General features: G+C 40.0%; 1 protein-coding gene across 1 annotated transcript in view; it reads right to left on the bottom strand.

The window, feature by feature from the left end:
* LOC101921480 (macrophage mannose receptor 1) overlaps nt 1-9841 on the bottom strand; it is a 37628-nt gene extending 27787 nt beyond the window's left edge. The window contains exons 1-8 of the mRNA XM_027777263.2: nt 9674-9841; nt 7438-7839; nt 6161-6334; nt 4599-4757; nt 3552-3665; nt 2941-3075; nt 1907-2089; nt 113-270 (exon numbers count right to left, since the gene is read on the bottom strand). Of these exons, the coding sequence (XP_027633064.2) occupies nt 113-270; nt 1907-2089; nt 2941-3075; nt 3552-3665; nt 4599-4757; nt 6161-6334; nt 7438-7839; nt 9674-9731 (1383 nt within the window). The 5' untranslated portion in view covers nt 9732-9841. The remainder of the gene's footprint in view (nt 1-112; nt 271-1906; nt 2090-2940; nt 3076-3551; nt 3666-4598; nt 4758-6160; nt 6335-7437; nt 7840-9673) is intronic.
* Between the last annotated feature and the right edge of the window lie 11602 nt (nt 9842-21443).

Here is a 21443-nt window from a genome sequence, read left to right as displayed (position 1 = left end):
CCCCACATCCCTTTTTCTGGCCCTAGCCAGTTGCTGAAATAGCAGGTTCATAATTCTTTTATTAAAACGTTAGTTTCAATATTAAAGTAAAACATACATTGAATAATTTTACCTGGCCCTTGATCAGTACACAATCTTCTGGCCTGTTGTTTGTGGTGGATGGCTCCCCCAGGTGCCATTTTGTGTATGTCACTGGTGTACCATCACTCCATTCAAAATACATTTGAACCTTATGATCGTTCAGCCCAATCCACAGCTTGTCTGTTGGCTCTGAAACACGGAACCACAGAATTAGAAAAGACCTCTTATGGCACTGCATTCTTTTCACAGCACCCTCGAGCTCTAGAACATACAATCCCTTCCGTAAATTTATGAAACAAGATTATTTGCTGTGTTGCATGTTCATTTCATAAATTAATATTTTTCACATAGATATTAGAATAAAGAAAGCATGTTTTGGAAAATTAGGCTGTAATGAAATGCCTGCACTGGATCAAAAAATTTTGCTTCCTTTCCTCATAGCAGTGGGAGAAGAGCAAATTACCAGCCTAATGCTACTACACTATGGTGGTATGATAGAACTGCATTAGTAGTTACTTTTTAGGTTCTGTTGCACTGGTCAGATTTTAAAATACTATTTTAATCTAACTTGAAGTGTGAATGTTTCAAGTTTCTTTCAACAAAATAAAAAAGGAAAAACCCGCTAAGCCTAGCCTCCCAGCCCTACAACAATTTTTTAGGCAAGAAGTAAAATCGGAGTTTCAACAACATCCAAAACCAAAAAAAGGGGAAGGCTGTCAGCAGCCAGATCTAACTTTGAGGCTGGCTTTGCTCCAGGTTGAGGCTGGACCAAACGACCTCCAGGGTTCCTTCTGGCCTCAACCAGTGCACGATCCTACGGTTTTAGGCATTCTTAATACAAGGACAGCAAGGGAAATGAAAGGCAAATTTAGGCAGCATTCACAAACATGGGAAAGATAGATAGGGAAGGATGTTCTCGGTTTCTTCAGTAGTCACTAAGCTGGGGTACGATACCAGAATCAAAAATATAAGAATCCAAAAATATCTCCTTGTATAGTTGAACACTAAGCAGACAAATGACTCTTGCCGAAGAAAGAACTTTTCTGTCTTGAATATCTTTCACTTTTTCAGTAGTTCAGTAAGAATTTTCACTACCTCTAAGCATGGGGGGGGGCGGGGAATGGAAAGGCAAATAGCTAACAAGAGTAAAAAGTAGCAACGCGTCTACAGACTCCTCATGTTTCTGCCAGGACATTAAAAAGGCCATGGTGAGACCTCACTGACATGCTAGATCCAATGACCTGTACTCACAGCTCTTTAGGCAACCCAGGCAATTCCACAGCTTGCTGCCTGGGAACCACCTTGAATAGCTCAGCTGATCTTTTCCACCTAGCAGTGTGGAGACCTAAACTTTTCTTTAGTAGGTTTCTTTCATCACTTCTGCAGAGACCTGTGAACTTACTGGTCTGGGTGCTGGTTAACCACAAGATGTGGAGAACTCATCGTAAACCCACGCTGTAAGTTCCTCAAATGCACAGAAAGCAGTACAAATATGTTAGTCTTCAATAAAAACTGCTATTTCAAAGTGGAACTTACATTTCTTAATCCTTTCACTGAGAAAGCTTCTCACTGGGATGACAGATGCCCTACCCTCATGCAAAACAAAGCACAAGTCAAGACAGTTAAGTAAATCTGCAAGTCCCAGCAGGGAAGGAGGCATTTGCTTTGAAGCAGAAAGGAAAGCACTGCACCAGCCTAATGCCTCTAGCTCCTTGCACGTCTCTGACTGCAGTAGTTCATGTGAATACAATTCCTACATCTCAATTCAGCAGGCTGGTGCTTCTTACATGCTGACAAAGGCAAAAGCCCCTCTGGAAACACTCACTGTACCCAAGCTGAGACAGCACAAAGCTGTGCTCCTCGAGGCTTTGGATGCTGGCCAGGTGACTCCCTTCCTTCTGACAAGAGGTCAAAGCTTCTTCCCATCCTTTGGTCTCCCTGAAGATCTTGTAACAGTGATCTACATACGGTACCCAACCATCTGGACAAACAGCAGCCCCAAAGTCACCTAGGAACAAGTACCAATGGTTTAGAGGGGTTCAAATGTCATACAAGGCACATGAAACTGAAAATACTTTCACTTATTCTGTGCAAAAATTCTGAACTAAGAATTTTCTTTGCAAATTCTTATTATAAGGAAATGACACACACAAAACATAATAAACATAAATATGATTTTAAATCTGGTATTTTTTAGCTTGGAAAAGGAAAGTTTTTTTAATACAAATGTTATTTAATACAAATTCTATCATTCTTAAATAGTCAAATGTCTGTAACAAATACAGTAATGTATCAATTTTAACAGCTTCTGTATTACGTAGTACTTACTTGTCAGATAAAAGAAATCAAAAATTATCTGCACCTACCAGGGAATGCTTATGAATTTTAAAAGGTAAGTACATTGAGAGAGTAAAACTCATCTAGACAGATTTAGAACTAGACATATATATATATGGAAACACCAACAGGAAAATCTTTATAAACTTAAAATATCTTATCTTTGCAATATATCGATCTTCAACCTTTGGCTTATTTTTATTAATGTCCCTCTTCCAAAAAGTAATTTTTGGCTTGTTCTCCCTTTTTGTGCTCTGTAGTGTGTGTATTCAAAGGGAAGACCTGACTAACAAAATATGGACAGGACAAGTTGGATGTTCTTTGCCTTTACCTGTTTCATTCTGTGTGTTGTGGGACTGGAAATCAGCCTAGAAAGGGTACAGTGGTTTTAAAAAAGCAAACCAACTACACAAGAAATAGTTGCTATTTCTAACATAATTATTCTGCTCACCCTTTCAACGTGAGTGCCGAGCAATTCAGGTAACAGCTTCTACTTGTAATTACCACCATTTATCAACATACCTGAGGGAGCCAAGGTAAAGTTTCTTTTCTTACAAATGTAACCAAGTTTCTGATCACATTCCCAATTTTGCCATTTAGCTTTTGTTTCAGGATTCAAAACCACACAGAGCTTTCCAGATTCTGGAGAGGGGCTTCCTTTGGGAAAGGTACAGAAAGAAAAAGTGAACTTTTCTGAAAGGCAAATAGAATGCTAAGGTCTAAAGTGCACAGGAGAAGTCACTCCTGGCTGAAGTGAGAGCCCCAAAGATAACGTCTTTCCCAGCTTTGGCAACTGAGGTAAATCTCTGGTAGTGGGAATGTCTGTATGACATGTAGTATCATTTACGTGGATACGAACATCTAACCCCCTCATAGTTCTGTTGCTAGAGACAAGAAATGCAAGACTGTATATTTTTGCGAAAGACAATATTGCTTTCAGAGCTAAAATATTTTTGCAATACAGAGATGTTTCTGGCTTATATGGCTATAGAAAAAAGGGTTTTATAAAGCTAAAGCAAGTAAAGCTAAAATACATACCTTGTGGCATATCTCGCTGCTAACACAATCTGCTTTGCAGAATTTGAGGCACGTATATTTTTTCTTTTGAAATACAGAATCAAAGGCACAGATACCTGGGGCCCAGTTTAAGTACTGGAACGGGCTGCCTCCAATCCACCCCCATCCACTCCTCAAGTCCAGTCTGTTGAGTCCAATCCACAGTGCAGAATCCGTACCTTCTGTTAACTCTAAGTAACCAAATAAAGATAAATGACTTTATAAACCACTTTTTTGTTTAGCAATAGTCACTAATAATGTCTCTAGGAGGACTTACAGTTCTTAAATATCTAACTACAAATATCTTTAGACACCGAAATATCTGATAAACTGACACACGCTGAAGCTTTGATTACTGTAAAAAGCAAACAAACAAAAAACTCCTCTCTTACTCTGTCACCTAATGCAAAATGAGCACGGAGGAGGTGCCACAGAGTATATCAAAAATGAAAATGTTTCTGTAGAACAGACTAAATTCTGTATAACATTGAATTTATTTAGGTAGAAATATCGGTACAGTGTCAGTATAAACAATAATAATTAAGCTCTTAGAAGTTAAATTCATTAAAAATAACAGGAGAGAGTTTCTTCAGTACCATTCCTTCATCAATACATGGGTAAGTAGAGCCACAGTTTAGGATCTATGAATAACTGATATTTTTCAGTATGTCAAATGAATTCAAGAAATCAGATGCCAAACTGCATTTGACACAAAACATCTTTTAGCATAAAAATATCTCTTTTTCTCTTGTTTTCAATTTGTTTTAAAGGTTACTTTTGACCAAAAGGGAAACTTCCATTTACTTTTCAGAATATCTTTTTTATCTTAAAAAAAAAAAAAACCAAAACAAAACACCAAACACAAACCAAACCCAAGGAATTTTTAATATAACGTTTTTAAATAGTCAAACTGTTACACTTTCAGGGCACTGAAATGTGTTGAATTCTGTTTAAACTTGGCAATGATTTTGATATCAATTTGCAAATTCTAAAAGGTTTTGTTTACTTACTTATGCATATTTAGTTCTATAGACATTAGCCAAAACCATACTAATTAGTCCTTAACTGTAATGATGGACTGAACAGATCCTGGATGTAAGTCAGTGTTTGCTTTACTTCCTCACCTTTAAGGTATATTTGCTCATGAATATCTGTAATACTCAATAATTCCGCATTTTGCTGCTGACAGCTCTTCCTGGCTTGATGCCATGTGAGAGCAGATTCAGAGTTTATTTGGTAATGGACATTTGTTAACAGATCTGTAGTCCAGGTGGTGTCTTTATCTGTGAAGAAAATAAATATTTTGGAGAGGATAGTAACTCCGCCACAGGAAAATGAGTTGCAGGTTCTTGTTATGCATGGCATTCTCATTGAATGTCACCTCTGCTGTTCTTTCAAGAGCACTGAAAATGTTGTGAGTGGGACGGAGAAGGACAAAGTCAAGGCTGTGGAGAAATCCTAGGTGCAATCTATAAAAAGTTATGCAACATCTCCTCTTTCTGGACAGCGGTTCCCTCTGAGAGCTCAGCGAACCAGCTCTAGACCTGAATCTAGCATCAAAATAGTTGTCAGATAAATCTTCCCCTTGCAAAGACTTCTGGAAGTGCCTGTCACACAGCTTCAGGACCCAGGCACTTCAATGGTGCTAAGCCACATTAGCTCCTCTTCTGAAGACTTTTGCATCTTTGGTCCGTTGAAGAACTGCACTTCCTCAATCAAGCACAATACAAAAATTGAATCAGATATTTGAGTATTCCCAAAACTCAGTGTGAAGCTGGATTTTAAAAAGAACTAAGAGCTGGGACTGGCTTTCAAAAGCTTTGAAAATTATTCACTGATGCTATGTCACATGTCTTTTGGACTCAGTGTCCATTGCATCTTTGTAGGAACCTGGAAAGCATATTTGACGATGAATTTGAACCACACAAAAAGCACATTTTTAGTCAATTGGTGTAAAGGGGCATTTTAATAATAAAAGATGTAAAGTTGAACAGGACCGACGGGGAGGAATATCAGGGAAAACTGAGAAGTGTCAGAAGGAGTCTTCAACACATAAAACGTAAAGCTCCCCTGTCAAGAACAAGGCCATAAAGGGAGATAGAGGGGAGAGTGACCACAGAAGTGGAAGGCAGTTTTCAGAAAGTGATTGAAGTTGTAGAGGAATACCAGGGATGGAAGGCAGTTGTTAGAAGGGGTGGAAATACTGCTTCCCAGGCAATAGGAATAGGGCTTAATAGCATGGATAAAAAGGCACGTTCCACCTACATAAAAAATATATTCACATGAGAATCACGCAGACTAAAATGTTTTCATCATTAATCTTCCTACAGCCCTCATTTTTGTGCCCACATCCATTGCAACAGAGGTCCTCAGAGAAGGGTTGTACAATGGTGACAGCACACATTCTGGCTGAGAAACAGCAAGGAGCTCAAAATTATCGTGCTGCTCAGCAACACCCCCACAACTAGTGGGAACCACATGCCAGATTACTCTTCAATCACAGTTTTCTCCACGTCTTCATGCAACATGTTGCTTCCTTGTGTAGAGAGCTGCAGAACGTGGCAATACAGCATATACTAAAATAGATTCTTGTAAACTATGCATTATTATAAAGATATTAATGATCTGCTAGTGCTGGTTTGCCAATACCACACTGAGGGGAACTGCGTGGAAACAGGTAACTTACCTTTTGATGGGCAAAATCCGTATCGCTGGTCCGTGTCATAGTCTGCAGTGGTTGCACACCAGAGCCAGCCGTCCAACCGGCCAGCTGCCGTGCACTCAGCATACCATTGCTTATTGTACATGAAAGGGAACACACAGGGGGCCCCAAAAGCATTTCCTAGCAGTGTAAAGGTCTCTGAGAAGGCAAAACGATATAGTATGGAACATAATAAGTGAATGTAAACTGTGAAAAATGTGAAGCCAGTGCTAGTGGCTGAACTGCAGCTCAAGTGCTTTCCATGTTACTTTTCCCATAACAACAACAAAACTCATTTCAGCACTTTTCCAGACTGAACTTGCTGACACATGTTTTAGAGCAGTGCTGTTCTGATGTAAAGCAACATTTCACAGGTGAGTGTAGATTTTTGTTCTGACCAAGGTGCTTTTACAAACTTACTAAGACCCCAGAGCTCTAACCTGAGAGACTACTGTTTCAAACAGTGTTAAGATTTTATATAAAAGGTGTAAGAGGAGGAACCAATATTTAGAAGTCCTACTTCCTGGAGAAAGTAAGCATCACTTTAGACAATCCATCTCTGGTTTTAAGTATCTCACATGCAGTGGAGCAGCTCCCACATGCAAGGCTCGGAGTTTAATTCTTCAAATATCCTGTCAGGTGGTTTTTAGAAAGTCCATTCTGAACGTGGGAAAGCCCTTCAGAGCAATCAGACTTCAGCTAATCATAAAAAGATACTGGCACTGGTAATTGTCATTATTCTGTGAGCATCCTCATCTGCTGAAACGAAAGCCACACCTCCTCCACCTGCACTGGTACTTCCAGCCCTTTCTCAGCTCACCCATATTGTGCTACTTTCTTGATTCCATGCTGCTGTATAAGAAACTTGTAAGAGTTTACACTCTCTATTAATGATGTAGTGACACAATATGGTGACCAATAGTGACTTTAGAGAATACTCATATGTAGTCTGAGTATGTATATACTAACATATACATTTAGAAAACATAGAGAGTATATGTAATACTTATACTACTTGTAACACTGACATACTATAATGTCTGTACCAATATAGCATGTATTATTTACATATATTTATATATATGTTATATAATACATACTTGTCCATAAATATTATGTTAAAATCAAGGCTAACTCCCTCAGTACACTGATTTTATAAAACTCTGATGATCACTGAAGGAATCAGAACAGTCAAAGATCCAAAACGCACTAATACTCACAAACAAGTTAGTGCAAAGGGTGAAAGAATCAGTTTTCTGTACCTTCATATCCCTGGGAACATAAAACATCCACAGGCCCGTAGATCTTCCACTTACTCTTTGCACTCAGCCCCTTCTTCAACAGAACATTATCATATTCTTCATTGCCAGGACTGAAAAACAAATCCTCTCCTTGGATTGCAAGGAGGCTTTCATTTCTGCATTCCCACCACTGAAGCCCACTCGTTTGATTACATGGATACAGGGTGATCAAGGCCCAATCCTTCTTTGATGGCACCCCCAGGCATAGGTTCAGTTTCACACTCATAAGCTGATGATCAGTGATCCACCTGAATTTTTGTGATTCATTGTCTTGATGGCAAGCGGCAGTTCTAACTGACTGTGCGATAGATGCCTGAAGGCAGAGCTTGTTGACTTTATTATATACTAAAAATGTTTCAGTATCTGTAAAACAAAACAATGCCTAACAAATGATTAATATAGAATATGCGTATAACGCATGTGTGACATGATTCTGCTTCCCATTCACATGAACAGGGAGTCACTGCATTCATATCAAATAAAAATATGATGTTCTGGAACAGACTCAAGTGCAACATGAGTTTTACTGATTAAAAAGCAGTAAGGTAGACAATAGAGTATGTAATTCATTATTATATGTCACCATACTATGGATTAGTAGCAGTCAGCAGCCATCAGCAGAGCTGAGCACAGCTTGTTGGTTACATCAGTCACACTGATTCCCTCAGTCACACTGTTATTACCATTACTGTCTTTCCATCTATCCCCAGATACATGGCCTTGTAGACCTCTGACCTCTACAAACTTCCTTCACCCTTACAGATCTCCTATTGGGGTCACAGCTGTCTCTGCCAAGCCATTTGTCCCCCCACTCCCAAATCCATATTGCCTTTCCTTCTCACTGGGTCTCACAGCCAGTACTCTGGGCTCATTGGCCTTGCTGACCTACAAGACCTGCAGTAGCTATTGTGAGCCATTGCAGTATAAAACTAGGAATTACATTGGGAAACCAATCACAGTCTGAGAAAGTAGCTAGCACTGGGGAGCAGTGGCATCCGACCACCGCCTGGCAATGTGGAAAGGCTGGTGGAAGTTAGAAGGTCCACATGTACCAGAAACTGAGTCTCTAACTCTCCAGGTAGTTTCTGTGATCATGTCTACAGAGCTGGCTCCAATGTAAAGAAGCAGCAGCTGAGCTTATGTGAGTCCTATAACGAGTTTATTAGTAGCAGTAGTGCATCACGTGCGCTGCCCCTTTGCAGTGTGCCTTGTGACCCACCTAGCTGTATTGCCTTCCAAAGCCTGTGGGATTCATAACCAGTTTTGGTCCCTGATACATCTTTTGCTTGGTGGGCATCATATATAATTGAAATGTACTTTAAAACCTAAAGACTTTTCATTTAAAAGCCTGTAAAAAAATTGAATCAATTTAGTTGCTAATATACAGTATACTGAAAAAAATTTTTTCTGGCCTGCAGTGATACCGTAAGCAATTAAAAAAACCCAAACGACCCCATACTCTGAGGCAATCTGTAACAGTTTTACTCAGGAGTTTCAAAGCTAAAAAGATTTAACATTACAGTCTCCAGAAGCCATCTGTTTAACACTAAATTGAAGTGCAGCTAAAGAGATGGCAGTAATATTATCACCGCAATTCTACAATAACTTTCCTAAACTTAATCCAACTTTATTTCAAAAAATTTACTTTATGTATTTTATCAATTCTGGTGAATTCAGTGACTGTTCAAAACAGTGAATTAAAATAACCTTTTTATAAGAACTAAGTCTCTCTGAATTGCACAGCCATCATATGGGAATACCTTTCTGTCCTACAAGTAATTCCACATTTCACCACTCCTGAAGTTTTTCCTGCCTGATTTTGCTAACCATTACCCAGACACCAACAGCTCAAAAATCAAACCACAGAAGAATAAAGCAAAATGAAAGGAAAAAAAATCAAATATATCTCATTATATTCTCAGGTCTAATCTTCTGGGGTTATTGAAATGATAGTGCCACTATAAATTAATAAAGCCATTAAGAATTCAGTCTTTGCTTCCTTCTCTATTCATTTTTTTCTTCTGTTAGACCCTGCCCTTGCCTCTTGCCCGCCTCTAAGAGGCTCCCTTTCTATATGTCCCAAACTAATAATGTACATATAGGCACTGCCACAGAACCATAAATCACCCAGAAATGCCAGAGGACATGCAAGCACTTTCACAGACACGTTTGTAGGAGGCAAGCGAGAGGCACTTACCCGGCAGCTGCAAAGTGCTGTGAACAAGAGAAAGAACAAGCAACAACCCAGAGAACATAACTGTAAATGCTGTTTCGTTTTCTTCCTGTCACCCAAAGCTGAATGATGAGAGTTGCTGGTGATCAAGTGCTGCTGAAGAGAGGACAGTGCCCAGTCCTCCTCACTTGCAAAGGCTGGCTGGTTGGTTAGAAAGCGTTGAGTGCTAAGTAAGGAAATATTCTGTCACATGCCACATTTAAAAAAACCAACAACCCAAACAAGACAACACAGCACAAATTTTGCCTTTGAAAAGAATGAAGTCTCACTGAGGGCAAACCAAGCGGCCTTGGGAAAGCCCGTGATACACAGAAGGTTATATCCCAATACTTCCCTCCTGTCTTTCCTGACTAGACATCAGGGAAGCTCATGGGATCCATCAACAGGGAAATACCAAAGACGGAAATTCAGCTTCAACTTTTAAATCTTACACTTTAATAACACAGTGAAAAAATACATCAGGAAAACACGTCAGTCTCGTATTTCCATGTGTGAGATGAGACGGGATTGAATTTTAGAGGATTTAAGTGAAACTCATCCTGCAGGACACTAAAAAAAATTCTTCCTTTCTAAATGCCATTGCCATGGTCCTACCAACCTTCATTTCTGCATAAATACAGCACCCAAACCAGCACCAAAAGCTACCTGAAAAATAGCTCATGTTCAAAACAACCCCTGTTTTTCTTGTGAAGTAGGTCAGTCTTGTCAAACAGTCATACCCAGAGCCGGCCACAGCTTCAGGCAACGCCATGAACCTCTCCTCCTCACTCAGATCACAGCACAAGCACTCAGGAGGTTGGTTTCCAAATGTGTAGGTGGACACCTGGAAGAAATAGGACTCCTTTCCCAACCACTATAGGCTGTCCCTATAACTGCATACAGGCCTGACTTTATCACAGTAGATTTTTGCAGTGGAAATATTTTGTTTTGTTTAGAAAAACTGCTAAACGGAAAAAAAATGTGTGAAAATACTATTTGAAGCATAGTAGCATATTTGTTCAGCTCCTGTAGCAAAAATGGGATAGCAAGGAAATTTGGCATCATCTCCTGTGTGTTGCCAAGATGATTGCATTTCCAAAGTACAGAACTTGTTCCTACGTGGCTGCTCAGCAGAAAGACAATTCAAGAGAGAGAGTTAGTTCCCTCAGAAAGTCTACAGGATTAAAATAAAAAGGAGAAATTGAATTGTGAAAGAAGAAATTACAAGGAAATGCTAGGTACAGATGTTAGGAAGTTACGGGCAAAGTTAACTGAATTTTCTTTTTCAGATGATGACAAAATATACTAACAATGATAAAGCCAATGTTTTCTGGAAAAGACATTTCTAAAACTTTTTTTTAAACATAAGTCTCTTAGGTGCTGAAGATCTTGCTTAGAAAGAGAAAAAAAATTCTTTGGCTGCAACTGATTTATCTTAAACTGACTGCATTTCCTTACAGCATGTGGTCTAGTTATATGAAAGATACATTGTCATTTATATTGTCAGGAGTTTTAACAGCCTTGCTTTATTCTGGAGCTCATACAGCACAAGGCCAAAAGGAATTCCACTTCCTTCTCAGTTGGACATTGTGTAAAAACAAAGAAGCAAAAAGGGGATCGTCCCCTCACCCTCCACTGCTCCTCCATCCACACCAGAGCCAGCTGCAGCCTGGCAGTGAAGCAAACGCTGGCTCGTGAAGAAAAAAACCAAGCACTTACAGGAACCCCTTCAGCCAGGATGCAGACCAGTTTTAGGGCTAAAAATCTGAACAGCTGGTACTGTGTTCTTGATGCTCCAAAAACACCGTGCACACTTGCACCTTTCCTCACATGGCCAGCCCCGTGAATTATGGGGTGCTGTGCTAGTTCCTAGAAAGGGGTGGCTGCTCGAGGCTTCAAAGTCCCCGAGGGCAGCCTTCAAGGAAGAGCAAAGCCAGAAGAGCAAACTTCAATACATCCCCTGCACCTGACGCCGCCTGATCACTGTGAGACACCAGACACATACCTCAGGGAGCACCAGGCAGGAGCTGGCACCGTGTTCTTGCTCCTTTGCGCTTCAGAAATCTGACAACGTCAGGAGCTTCCGTCCCACCACTGCTCAGGGGTGTACCCCCTGCAAACTGCACCTAGCGACAAAGCGCAGGTGGGCCAGTCCCCACCTAGCTCAGAGGCTGGGCTAAAGCAAAGTTGTTTTCCCTAGCATGAATTTAGCCATTTCTCTGTTACTTCAAATTCAATTGTTAGACCTACTTCCTACATACTAAACCGATACAGAAATTACCGATACTGTAAAAGTTGACTTGTTAAGGATTCCCTGGAAGTCCTACCGAGTTCATTGAACTTCTACTCACTCAAAGATTAAGGGAAGAGCTGTGCAGTATCGATAGCACCCTATACCTTAGCCCATCCAATGAGACTAAATGAATAGCAGGTGGGAGGTAATGTGGTGGTTGCTCTGGAGGTGGTAATTTGCCAATTACTTACACCAGGTGTTCATAGGTGGCTACAGTGACATAAAAAAAAAAAAAAAAAAAAAAAGTAAAGTACTTAGGGGCTCTTCAAGAGTAAAGATTGTTTGGGATCTGCTCTGCTGGAAAAGCCATCCCCACTAGGGTAAGTGTCCCCATGCACCTAGCCACAGTGGTTGAGAGCTGTTGATGTGCTCCTGCACGTCCAGATCAGTCCCAGCCATTGAGGGCTGATTGCAAAGGGGTTGCTCTCACTGGTTTTAGCATTAATTGCTCTTACTGTGCAAAATGCAGTTGAATGCTTTGATACAGCAGTGAGATGAGCCTGCTGGTTTTTTTGGTCAGTTTCTAGCAAGGGGGGTAGGTATTGCCTGTTATCCTTTGCAACCTTTCTCATTCAGGCTGATAAAGGCATCAGTTTAAGCTGTTCTGTTTATCTAAAGTTCAAACAATAAAATCCATGCAGGTAAAAAGAAGAATGAACTTGGAGAAACATATTCTGGGACTGAAAATACTGTGGCTATTGCATTAGTTTGATTGACTCTTGTATATAATTAAGTGAAAACAACCACAAAGCATGGAGTAGCTAAGCAGAAAGACGGCTTCATCGTGAAAGGGCGAATGAAAAGATTTTGTTGGGGAAAACTGTTTTAACATTGTTTGAGAAAGGAGATTTTTTTTTATTAACCTTTTTTAAAGAATGAGAATTTAGATGCATTCCTTGTGAAGAAATGATATTGCATAAATAAGTAGTTACCAAAGAGTCTCTCAGAAGATCATACTTACGATGTCCTCATATCTTAAGTCCATTATGCACTGCTGGAGTCTGTAAGTATGGGTACTACTATATTGTGTTTCTGTGGCAGGGTTTTGGCAGTGGGAGTGCTACAGGAGTGGTTTCTATAAGAAATTGCTGGAAGCCTCCCCTGTGTCTGATAGAGCCGATGCCAGCCAGCTCTGAGACTGACACGCTGCTGGCCCAGGCTGAGCCCATCAGTGACAGTAGTAGTACCTCTAGGATAATGTACTTTAAGAAGGGTACGTGTCACAGCTGCAGGCGTTGCCTAGCCCTGCCTGATGACCCAAGAGCATTTGAACCTCAGTGTTTTGGCTGAGGTACAGCAGAGCAAGGTATGCTCCATAACTGCTGATTTACTGATACATTAATCAACTTTTTGTACTACCTTTTAACTGCTTCTCATGAACTGATGCTCAGTAACGACTGGAAATAATCAACATGTATCTTTGGACTATTGTTCAAATAATGGGTTGTGTAAGGAAAAAACAGCACTAGTCCAGACATACTTCCTGGGTAACAGTATATAGTTATAAAAATAACGGGAAAAGTGCCTGTTCTTTATATTATCTCTATGACAAGTCATTGTTTTCTTCCTTTGCTTTATCACTGTTTCCTTCCTTATAAAAAAAAACCCATATACCACTTTGCAGAAAGAAATGTTTCAAAGTATTTTCCACAGGCTAATACTTCAAGGAGTGTCTGGATGATGTTCTTGGTCGTATAGTTCAGTGTTAGGTAGCCCTGTGAGGAGCAGGGAGTTGGACTCAATAATTGTTATGGATCCATTCCAACTTCAGATACTCTAACTTTCTACACCTTTTAAATCCCTTTATTTTAATTTCCTACCATATCTAAATGCAGCATTTGACTTGAATATTTAGGAGAAGTATACTGAAGCAAAAAGGTGACAGAAAATATATTTGACTGTTTTCTTCCCCCACTACCTGTGGGTTGGTGAGGTCCAGAACACGATTTTAAATATGGGTAACGGTAACAAGGGTATGTGAAAAATGTCACATCTGAAAAATGTCCTAATGCAAGGCCCTCAACACCAATTCACAGCCTGACCAGCCTGTCAGGCTCTAGTGGGGTGGGAGGTATGTAGTAACAGAAGTTTCTTCACATCAGCTGGCAAGGAAGACTGTGTAGCTCTTCCCCTCCTCATGCACTTTCCAACTACAATTGTATCAAACCTGTTTTCTGAAAGAGGAAGGAAACTTCATAATTAACAGCACAGAAGGAGATGGAGAATGCAGATATTCACAGGGACTGTTACCAAAGAAATTTCTTGACTACAAAACTATAAACAGAACTGTAGGGCTTGGTTTCTTCTTTTTTTCTAGAAAGTTATATGCAATCGTTCAAATAGAAAGTAAAAGGAGCTCTTTGAACAGCTCTCGGGGCTGGCTTTAATCTGATTTTTCCCAGATTTCTCTGTTAGAAAGGGAATCTAAAACTATTATGGCTCTTCCAGGTGTAGTCTGAGGATTGCACTATCAATGCAATCTGTTTTTCCTTTATTTCTTTTTGGGGCTTGAATTAATAACTCTGGGAGCAGAAAGCAGTTTTCCTAAGACTCAATCATCAGTTCAGTTTACCTGCTTCTCACAGCTGCATAATCCTGAAGCTATCGCCTTACTTAGCCTGAACATGCCCTGGGCACACTACTTTGGTCATGCCATTTGTGCAGAATTGCCCGTTTTGGAGAGAAAAGTATCTATCCATTGCCTAATGTAATCCTTATTTACACAGTCAGTCATCTGAGCTCCACTAATAGGCATGAAAAGAGCTAAAAGGGTGATGGTCATGGTTAGGATTTATGATTCGGATCCTGTTTGTGGGGCAAGTTTTGTTTGCGCTGAGAATGCAGACCAGGTGTGCCGCAGGGAGCTGAGGCCAGGGCTCCAGGGCTGCTTTATACAGCCACCAGCCATGGCCATGCAGTTACCATCTCCCTCTTGCCTCTTCTCTCTGACTCGCCTATTCCTTACTGCATGGACACAAAAAGGGGTGGAGAGCATCCTCACCTAAGGAAAGACAAGCACCACGTTTAGGGAACTTTGAAGGGTTTAGATTCAACTCCTTTTACCCACTGCTGGCATTTGACAAATATCTTGGCTGTTACAAACAAGACAGTCACTAATCTGCAGCCACTGCTAGCATCATGTAACCATCTTTAAAAAGACTTCAGTAGACCAGAGCACAAAGTGTTGAAGGCATCTAATACTACTTGTTGAGTCCTGCCTTCTCAGCGAAGAGGTAAGCGCCTAGCATAAATGCACCAAGCTGTTTTGTGGGGTTATATATCCCAAGAAAGTGTAGAGAGGGAGAAGCACCCATTGTACTGCTTAGCACTCTGCTAAAAATAAATCCGAGAAAAATTGAGAAAATTGAGGGGGGGGGAAGTGATCAACCTGGGCATTTCGGACAGGAAGACTGGATTGCACTCACTAATGTCAACAGCCTGGGAATTATCTAATGTAAAAAAAAAGAAAAGAAAAAAAAACAACCCACCAGGTGCTCCTTTGCATTATTAACCAAAACCTAGCAATTTCTTCACTAAAGCATAGGTGGAGAAAGAGAAAACGGGAACTAGCAAAGCCGAATCTTGCCATTCCTGTCTCTGCCACAAATAAACATTAAGAAGATGGAAGAAGTGAAAAATAATTAAGAATGTAAGAACAAGCTATACATAGAAACATCCATTGACAGACAGCTGTGAAATGAGCTGGTCATCTCCAGCCAGATTTCCATGGACTAAACCAGAATCTCTATGGCGAGTAAGAAAATCTTGCACTTCCCAAATCTGCACTGATTTTCAACATATCTGGACACAGAAAAAGCTAAAGTTTACTAGTTTTGTTCCCAGCTCTGCCTGCCCTTGTGCAAACCTATCAGGCCACCCTCCTTTCCAGTAAAACTATACATCCTCTAATTTTTACATCTGCACAAAAATGGTGGTGTTTTGAAGTCTGACTGACATGTAGAAAAATCTTTCCAGTTCCTCAGATAAAAGACCTTGTGTCACAATACATGGCATTAAAAACTGAGGGTGATCTGAACTACCTCTAGAAAGCTGGTAAGCCTTGGTTGAAACTTCAAATTCAAGTTACAGCCAGTTCCCAACTAAAGGACTATTCAAGGCCACATTCTCTGCAGCCGGTGTCATGCTTTTTTTTTTTTCAGTTAACACTTATCTTTAAGTGTTTGTCTAAGTAGACACATCGTCCATCGAAGTATCTTTTTGTGGATGCTGTTCATATCACTCCATGTACAGAGTGCTCTTAGCTGAATTTACATATTTGTGAAGCCACTGTGCATTTGAAATAAGTTTGGGCTCCTGCCCACATTTTTAGTAATCTTGCTCGTTTTCTTGGCAGCATCGTGATCTGTCAAACTTAAGTCTGTTCTGGACAGCTTCAGTGCAGAATAAATTTTCCTTATTTTATCACATGATGCTGTGTCACTACATTCATGAGCTTAATTCGTAACCCCATATGTTATTTTCATCAACTATATATATATTTTTTTTAAAGAAGATAAATTTGATTAGTCTTAACACTTAGAGACTGGCTGGAGTACTTGGTGAGTTTTATAATCCTTTGTAAATGCTGATGAAAGCTAGTCAGGGTTTGAGTGTATCAGAAAACAACAAACAGTATAAGAAAAAGGAGGAAACAAGGAATTATAAATCAGGCAAACTAACCTGAATTCCTGGAAAGGCAGTAGAAAAAATGGTAATATTTGTTAAACATGAGAGGATAACTAGACAGTAAGGAATCATAGTCCCTAAGGAAAGAGCAGTGATTAACAGTTTATGTTGAACTGGAAGGTGTAATGACAAGGGTTTTATGGAAGATTTAGTGCTATTCTGTATGTTAGCAGCTCAGGTAATGGCACAAGGTGTTCTTAATAAATTATCAACACTTGGCAAATGAACTTAAACAGTGCTCAGGAAGAGATGTTATTGCAGTTGTCTATCCTGTAAACAGATTAAGGCATGTGTCCTTCACCTGTGCCAGCGAGCACTTCCCAAAAGGGACTTCTAGGTCCAGTTTGGCACATCTGACGTTCGAGGGACCATTCCCGTGAAGCAGAAGCAGGTTGAACATAGCCACCGCCAGCCTCTTCTGGAGCAACCTAGAGCTTATTACTAGCTGGGATGCTCTAGCCTAGCTGTCCTGAGAAGCTGGCAACATTGCAAAGCACACTGACATTATTAGTATAGAAGCTTTGATTAAGCTGCCCAGGGGAGGAATGAAATAATCATCACTGTTGGAAACTATAGAAGGCTGTATCTGTCAGCAGCTGCTTAGCTTTATCCAACACTGCTTTTGGGCAGGACCTTTTCAGTTCCCAATTTCTATTGTGTATCTGATAAAAGGTTCCTGTTCACAGGATATATACACTTCTAAGATCTTTAACCTTTAAATTATGTCATGCCTTCTATTGTGTACTTCAGCATTAGAAGAAACCCCATTAGCACTTTTCTTTTGGTTGCATCCAGAACAAAAGAGAATATGTTTATTCAAACATGATTGAAATCTCTCCTAAATTCAAAATCAGATATTTTTTAAGCTTACAAATCTGAAGTGACACACTGTTCCACAATATAGCTAGTGTGACATGAAGTGACACGTCCCAGTACAAGAACATAACGTGTCTGTGTACTGAAGCTTTATAGACTGATTTGTTTTATCAGACTTTGAAGTAAAATGCAATTATATCAGCAAAGACCTTTACACTTCCAGTATCACAACAGATTTGCACAGATGCTGTATGTTAGGAATTATAATTATTTTTGTAATTACCTGGCTGGACTTCAAAATTTGAGTAGTATTTCTGAGTGATCCTGCTCTTGTGTACAAACTAGAATGGCTGGATAACTTCTACACTCCATGTGCAGGATCATAATCTACTTTTCCTCACTTACCAGGGGAAGCACCTTTGTGCTTTTCTGTCCTCTGTTGCTTCTGTCCCTTTGCACAGACAGGAATGATGTGAAGAAAGAGACTGGATCCACATGTACTCCTCCATAGCAATTTGCTTTTGCAGAGACCAGCAACTAATGGGCACTCACTGAGGGTCCCTGCACATCAGTCCCGTCATGAGAGATTGAGTAAAACAGGGAACTGGCAAGAAATGTGTAAGTGTTAAGATACTAACAAGAAGCAGAGGCCTGACAGGTAGATAGCAGTCTTGGAAGTGAATCTGACGCTGAGGGACAGAAGATAAGTCACCGCAGGATGACAAACAATGTGTACCCACAGACACTCGGAAATATGAAGAGGAGGAAAACATTGCTTTGAACTCCTGCCTCCTTACTTTTTCTCAGTTGATTTCTTTGGTTTGTTTGGTTGTTGGGGTTTTTTTCATGATGACACTATAATTAACTTCCTGAGGACATGGGAGCTCAGTTGCTTGGAACCTCACATCTGGTTTGGGCCCCGATTTGGAATACCAGCTGCAAGTTTTACAACCTACTGGAAGCACTCATTTAATTGACCATAGGAGTTGAACATATAGGAGCATCAGCCCAGCTTTCCAAGTGGGTTAATGTAGTAGTAATCATGGCCACAGGAAGCGATCCAGAGTATCCTGTCTGATACAGAACATTGTCCAAAGAAAGTGCCAGTGAACTGTAATGAATGGAGATACATGTATTTTGAAATTAATATTATTTTATAAGCATATAACTTCTCAGTTAAATTAAAAAAATGCCTGCATTAAACCATTGGTAGAAACTATGGATTTGACAGTGGTGCCAAAAAAAAGCTAACCTTGTATTTGTGGTACCCTGTTGATGAGCCCTGAACTGTCTGGCTGTGAAGCCAGGCACAGCTTCGCTGCCAAGCTGCTCTGAGCAAAATGTCGTGCAGCAGATTGGGGAATCAAGTCTTGCACATCTGCAGCCTTGATAAAGACTCCACTCAGTGGTAAATAAAAGATTCTGCAGCTCTTAAGGGAAGCAGCGTGTTGGGAAGCTGCTTGTGGTCCCTGTGTCAGAGCCAGTGATCTGAGCTGGCAGAGCATCACCTCACTCCTGTCTGCAATCCAAAGCCTTGTGCCCAGGCTGATCTGCTTTACACAGTGAGACAGGTGCCATGTGAGCCATGCCCCCCAGACACCCCCAGTCTGGGTCTGGTGGGGCTCTGAATGCCCTGCCTGGTCTCAGCAGACCCAGAGCTGCAGCAAAGTCACTCCCTCGCTAACCAAGAGCAGGCCATGACCTCAGTGGACAGACAGCTTTCCCTGAAACAGTAAAGATCATAAGAATTTTTAAAAATATAGGGTAAGGAATTACTTTATTTTACTCTGAAATTGCTTACTTTTATCTCTGGCCCTGTTTCAGCAAGCGTTACCAGTGGCACGAGATCTTTAGCTCATTATCTACAGACAAATTCACAAAATGGGCTGGCTTTTCTAGCTATGTTTCCAGATTTCTGCCATTCTTATTCTTTATCAGTAACTATATTTATTACTCACACTGGCATGAATGTGTATGTTTCATTTCAGGTATTTTTACATATAAAAATATGAGGAATATTTTCATGAATATCTAGAAGAGGCCCCATCTTGTGCTTTCTGGGCACATACATTTTCTGATGAAGCCCAGACACTGGGGCACAGAGGGACAGCAGGAAACAGCCATAAACTAAACCACAGCATGACGTTCGTAAAGAATATGGCGTGACTGGATAGTGAAATGAAATGCAAACCTGAAGATTCATATGCAAGGAAAGATGGACCAGACAAAGTTTCCTTTAATGAAAGCAATAGTAAAGGATAATACACACAGAGAGCTACCACTGCTCTTCACTGAAAGGTATGAATTAACATTTTAGTTGTCTGAACTAAACAAAATATTCTACCATTGGGCTACTTACAAAAAGAGAAGTATATTTGTTCTCAGAGATGCTTTCTTTTAGATAGAAATCATCAGTTGAAAAACCATGAGCAAGCAATGTTGGCATGACAGCAGGTATTAAGCAGGTTTATAGAATATCTTTTAAATTGGAGAAAAAAAAACCAACCACCCAATATGTCTCTTCAAGGACACCAGATCTCTCTCTTCTGATGCACAGACCACTAAACATCTTTCCATATTTTGACACCATGTAAGTTATGCTACACTGCCCTAAGATGTTCATTCTGTGGGGCATTTAGTAAGATGAATTTGTCAGAAAAGAAATTAACTTTTTCTATGGTTAGAAAAACACAGCAAAGAATATTCCTGTTGGAAATTGTCTTGATATGTGTGAAGTATCAGAACATCTGAAGGGATTTAATAGGAAGAAAAAAGAAGTAAGCATGCTGAAGAAATACTGTATACCAGTACTGACCACAGAATTACAGAATGGTTTACACTGGAAGAGACCTCTGGAGGTCATCTGGTTGAACCCCTTGCTCAAAGCAGGGCCTCAAAGCTACATACTGTCACAAAGGTTGCTCAGGACCTTTTTCAGCTGAGTTTTGAGTATTTCCACAACTAAGAATGACATTTCTATTGAAAAATTTATGTATGTTGACAGACTGAAGTGTAAGAACAGCCAGAAATAGTTTACAAAATTCACTCTGAATGGCACTTCAACTGTTTGAACTATGAAACACCATATGAATAATTGAGCAAAAACCCCACTGTATGAATATTTGGAGTGAGTTTTTAAACTTTTAGAATCTTAACATTTAAAACTTTTGGAAGTGAAATGATTCTAGTATTCACTGCAATTTCAATTATATTATAAAAGTGCAGAAGCAGAAACAGAAAAAATTTAGAGGAAGACAATTCATAGAATGTGCTTTCTCTTGTGATTCTTTAGCTGAATGCAAATAGCTTTCATGCAAAATTTAAGGATTTCCTTCCTTTTTATCTTACTTCCAGCTTCCTCATTTATTTAAAAACCCTTCCCTATTTTGTGTCACTATGCTAAAATTTCACATCTTCAGTAAGGTTTTAGTAGCATAATCGATTCCCTTTCATGTTTAATCTGAGAATGAACAGCTCCACTGTTACATGCACTAAATGTATCTGCTTTAACAAATAGTCAAGAAGCTAAATGGTCTCTTCTTGCCCAGACGTTTGTTATCTTTCGATGCATGAAGGTTGCACACTTCTACTTTCCCATTTCCTGTTAAAATTTTTTTCTTAACAGCTTTACCTCTGAATGGATCCTAAATTTTGCTTTTTTTAAAATGCATCATTAAGTCAGAGCATGCAGCAAACCGTGTCTTTAACAGATAGCAGCCTAACAACCGTCACCATCCCACGTGGTAGCTCTGAAATTAAAGGTACTACCACCAGTAGAAAAGGCAGCTGTTTCCACTGCCTGGTAGTAAAACATTTTCTTGCGACATGGGGTGCAGGAGAAATCTTTGGGCAGATGGGAGATGTTTAATCAAGCCTCATTACTATTCCACCTGCCTCTTGACAGCTGACTCATCCCCCTCATTGATCACAGGCATTGTACACCTAATGCACCTTTTCTTC

This window comes from Falco peregrinus, chromosome 5 (genome assembly GCF_023634155.1).
Source record: "Falco peregrinus isolate bFalPer1 chromosome 5, bFalPer1.pri, whole genome shotgun sequence".
NCBI classification, from domain to species: Eukaryota; Metazoa; Chordata; class Aves; order Falconiformes; family Falconidae; genus Falco; species Falco peregrinus.
This window is presented reverse-complemented; position numbering and strand designations above follow the sequence as displayed.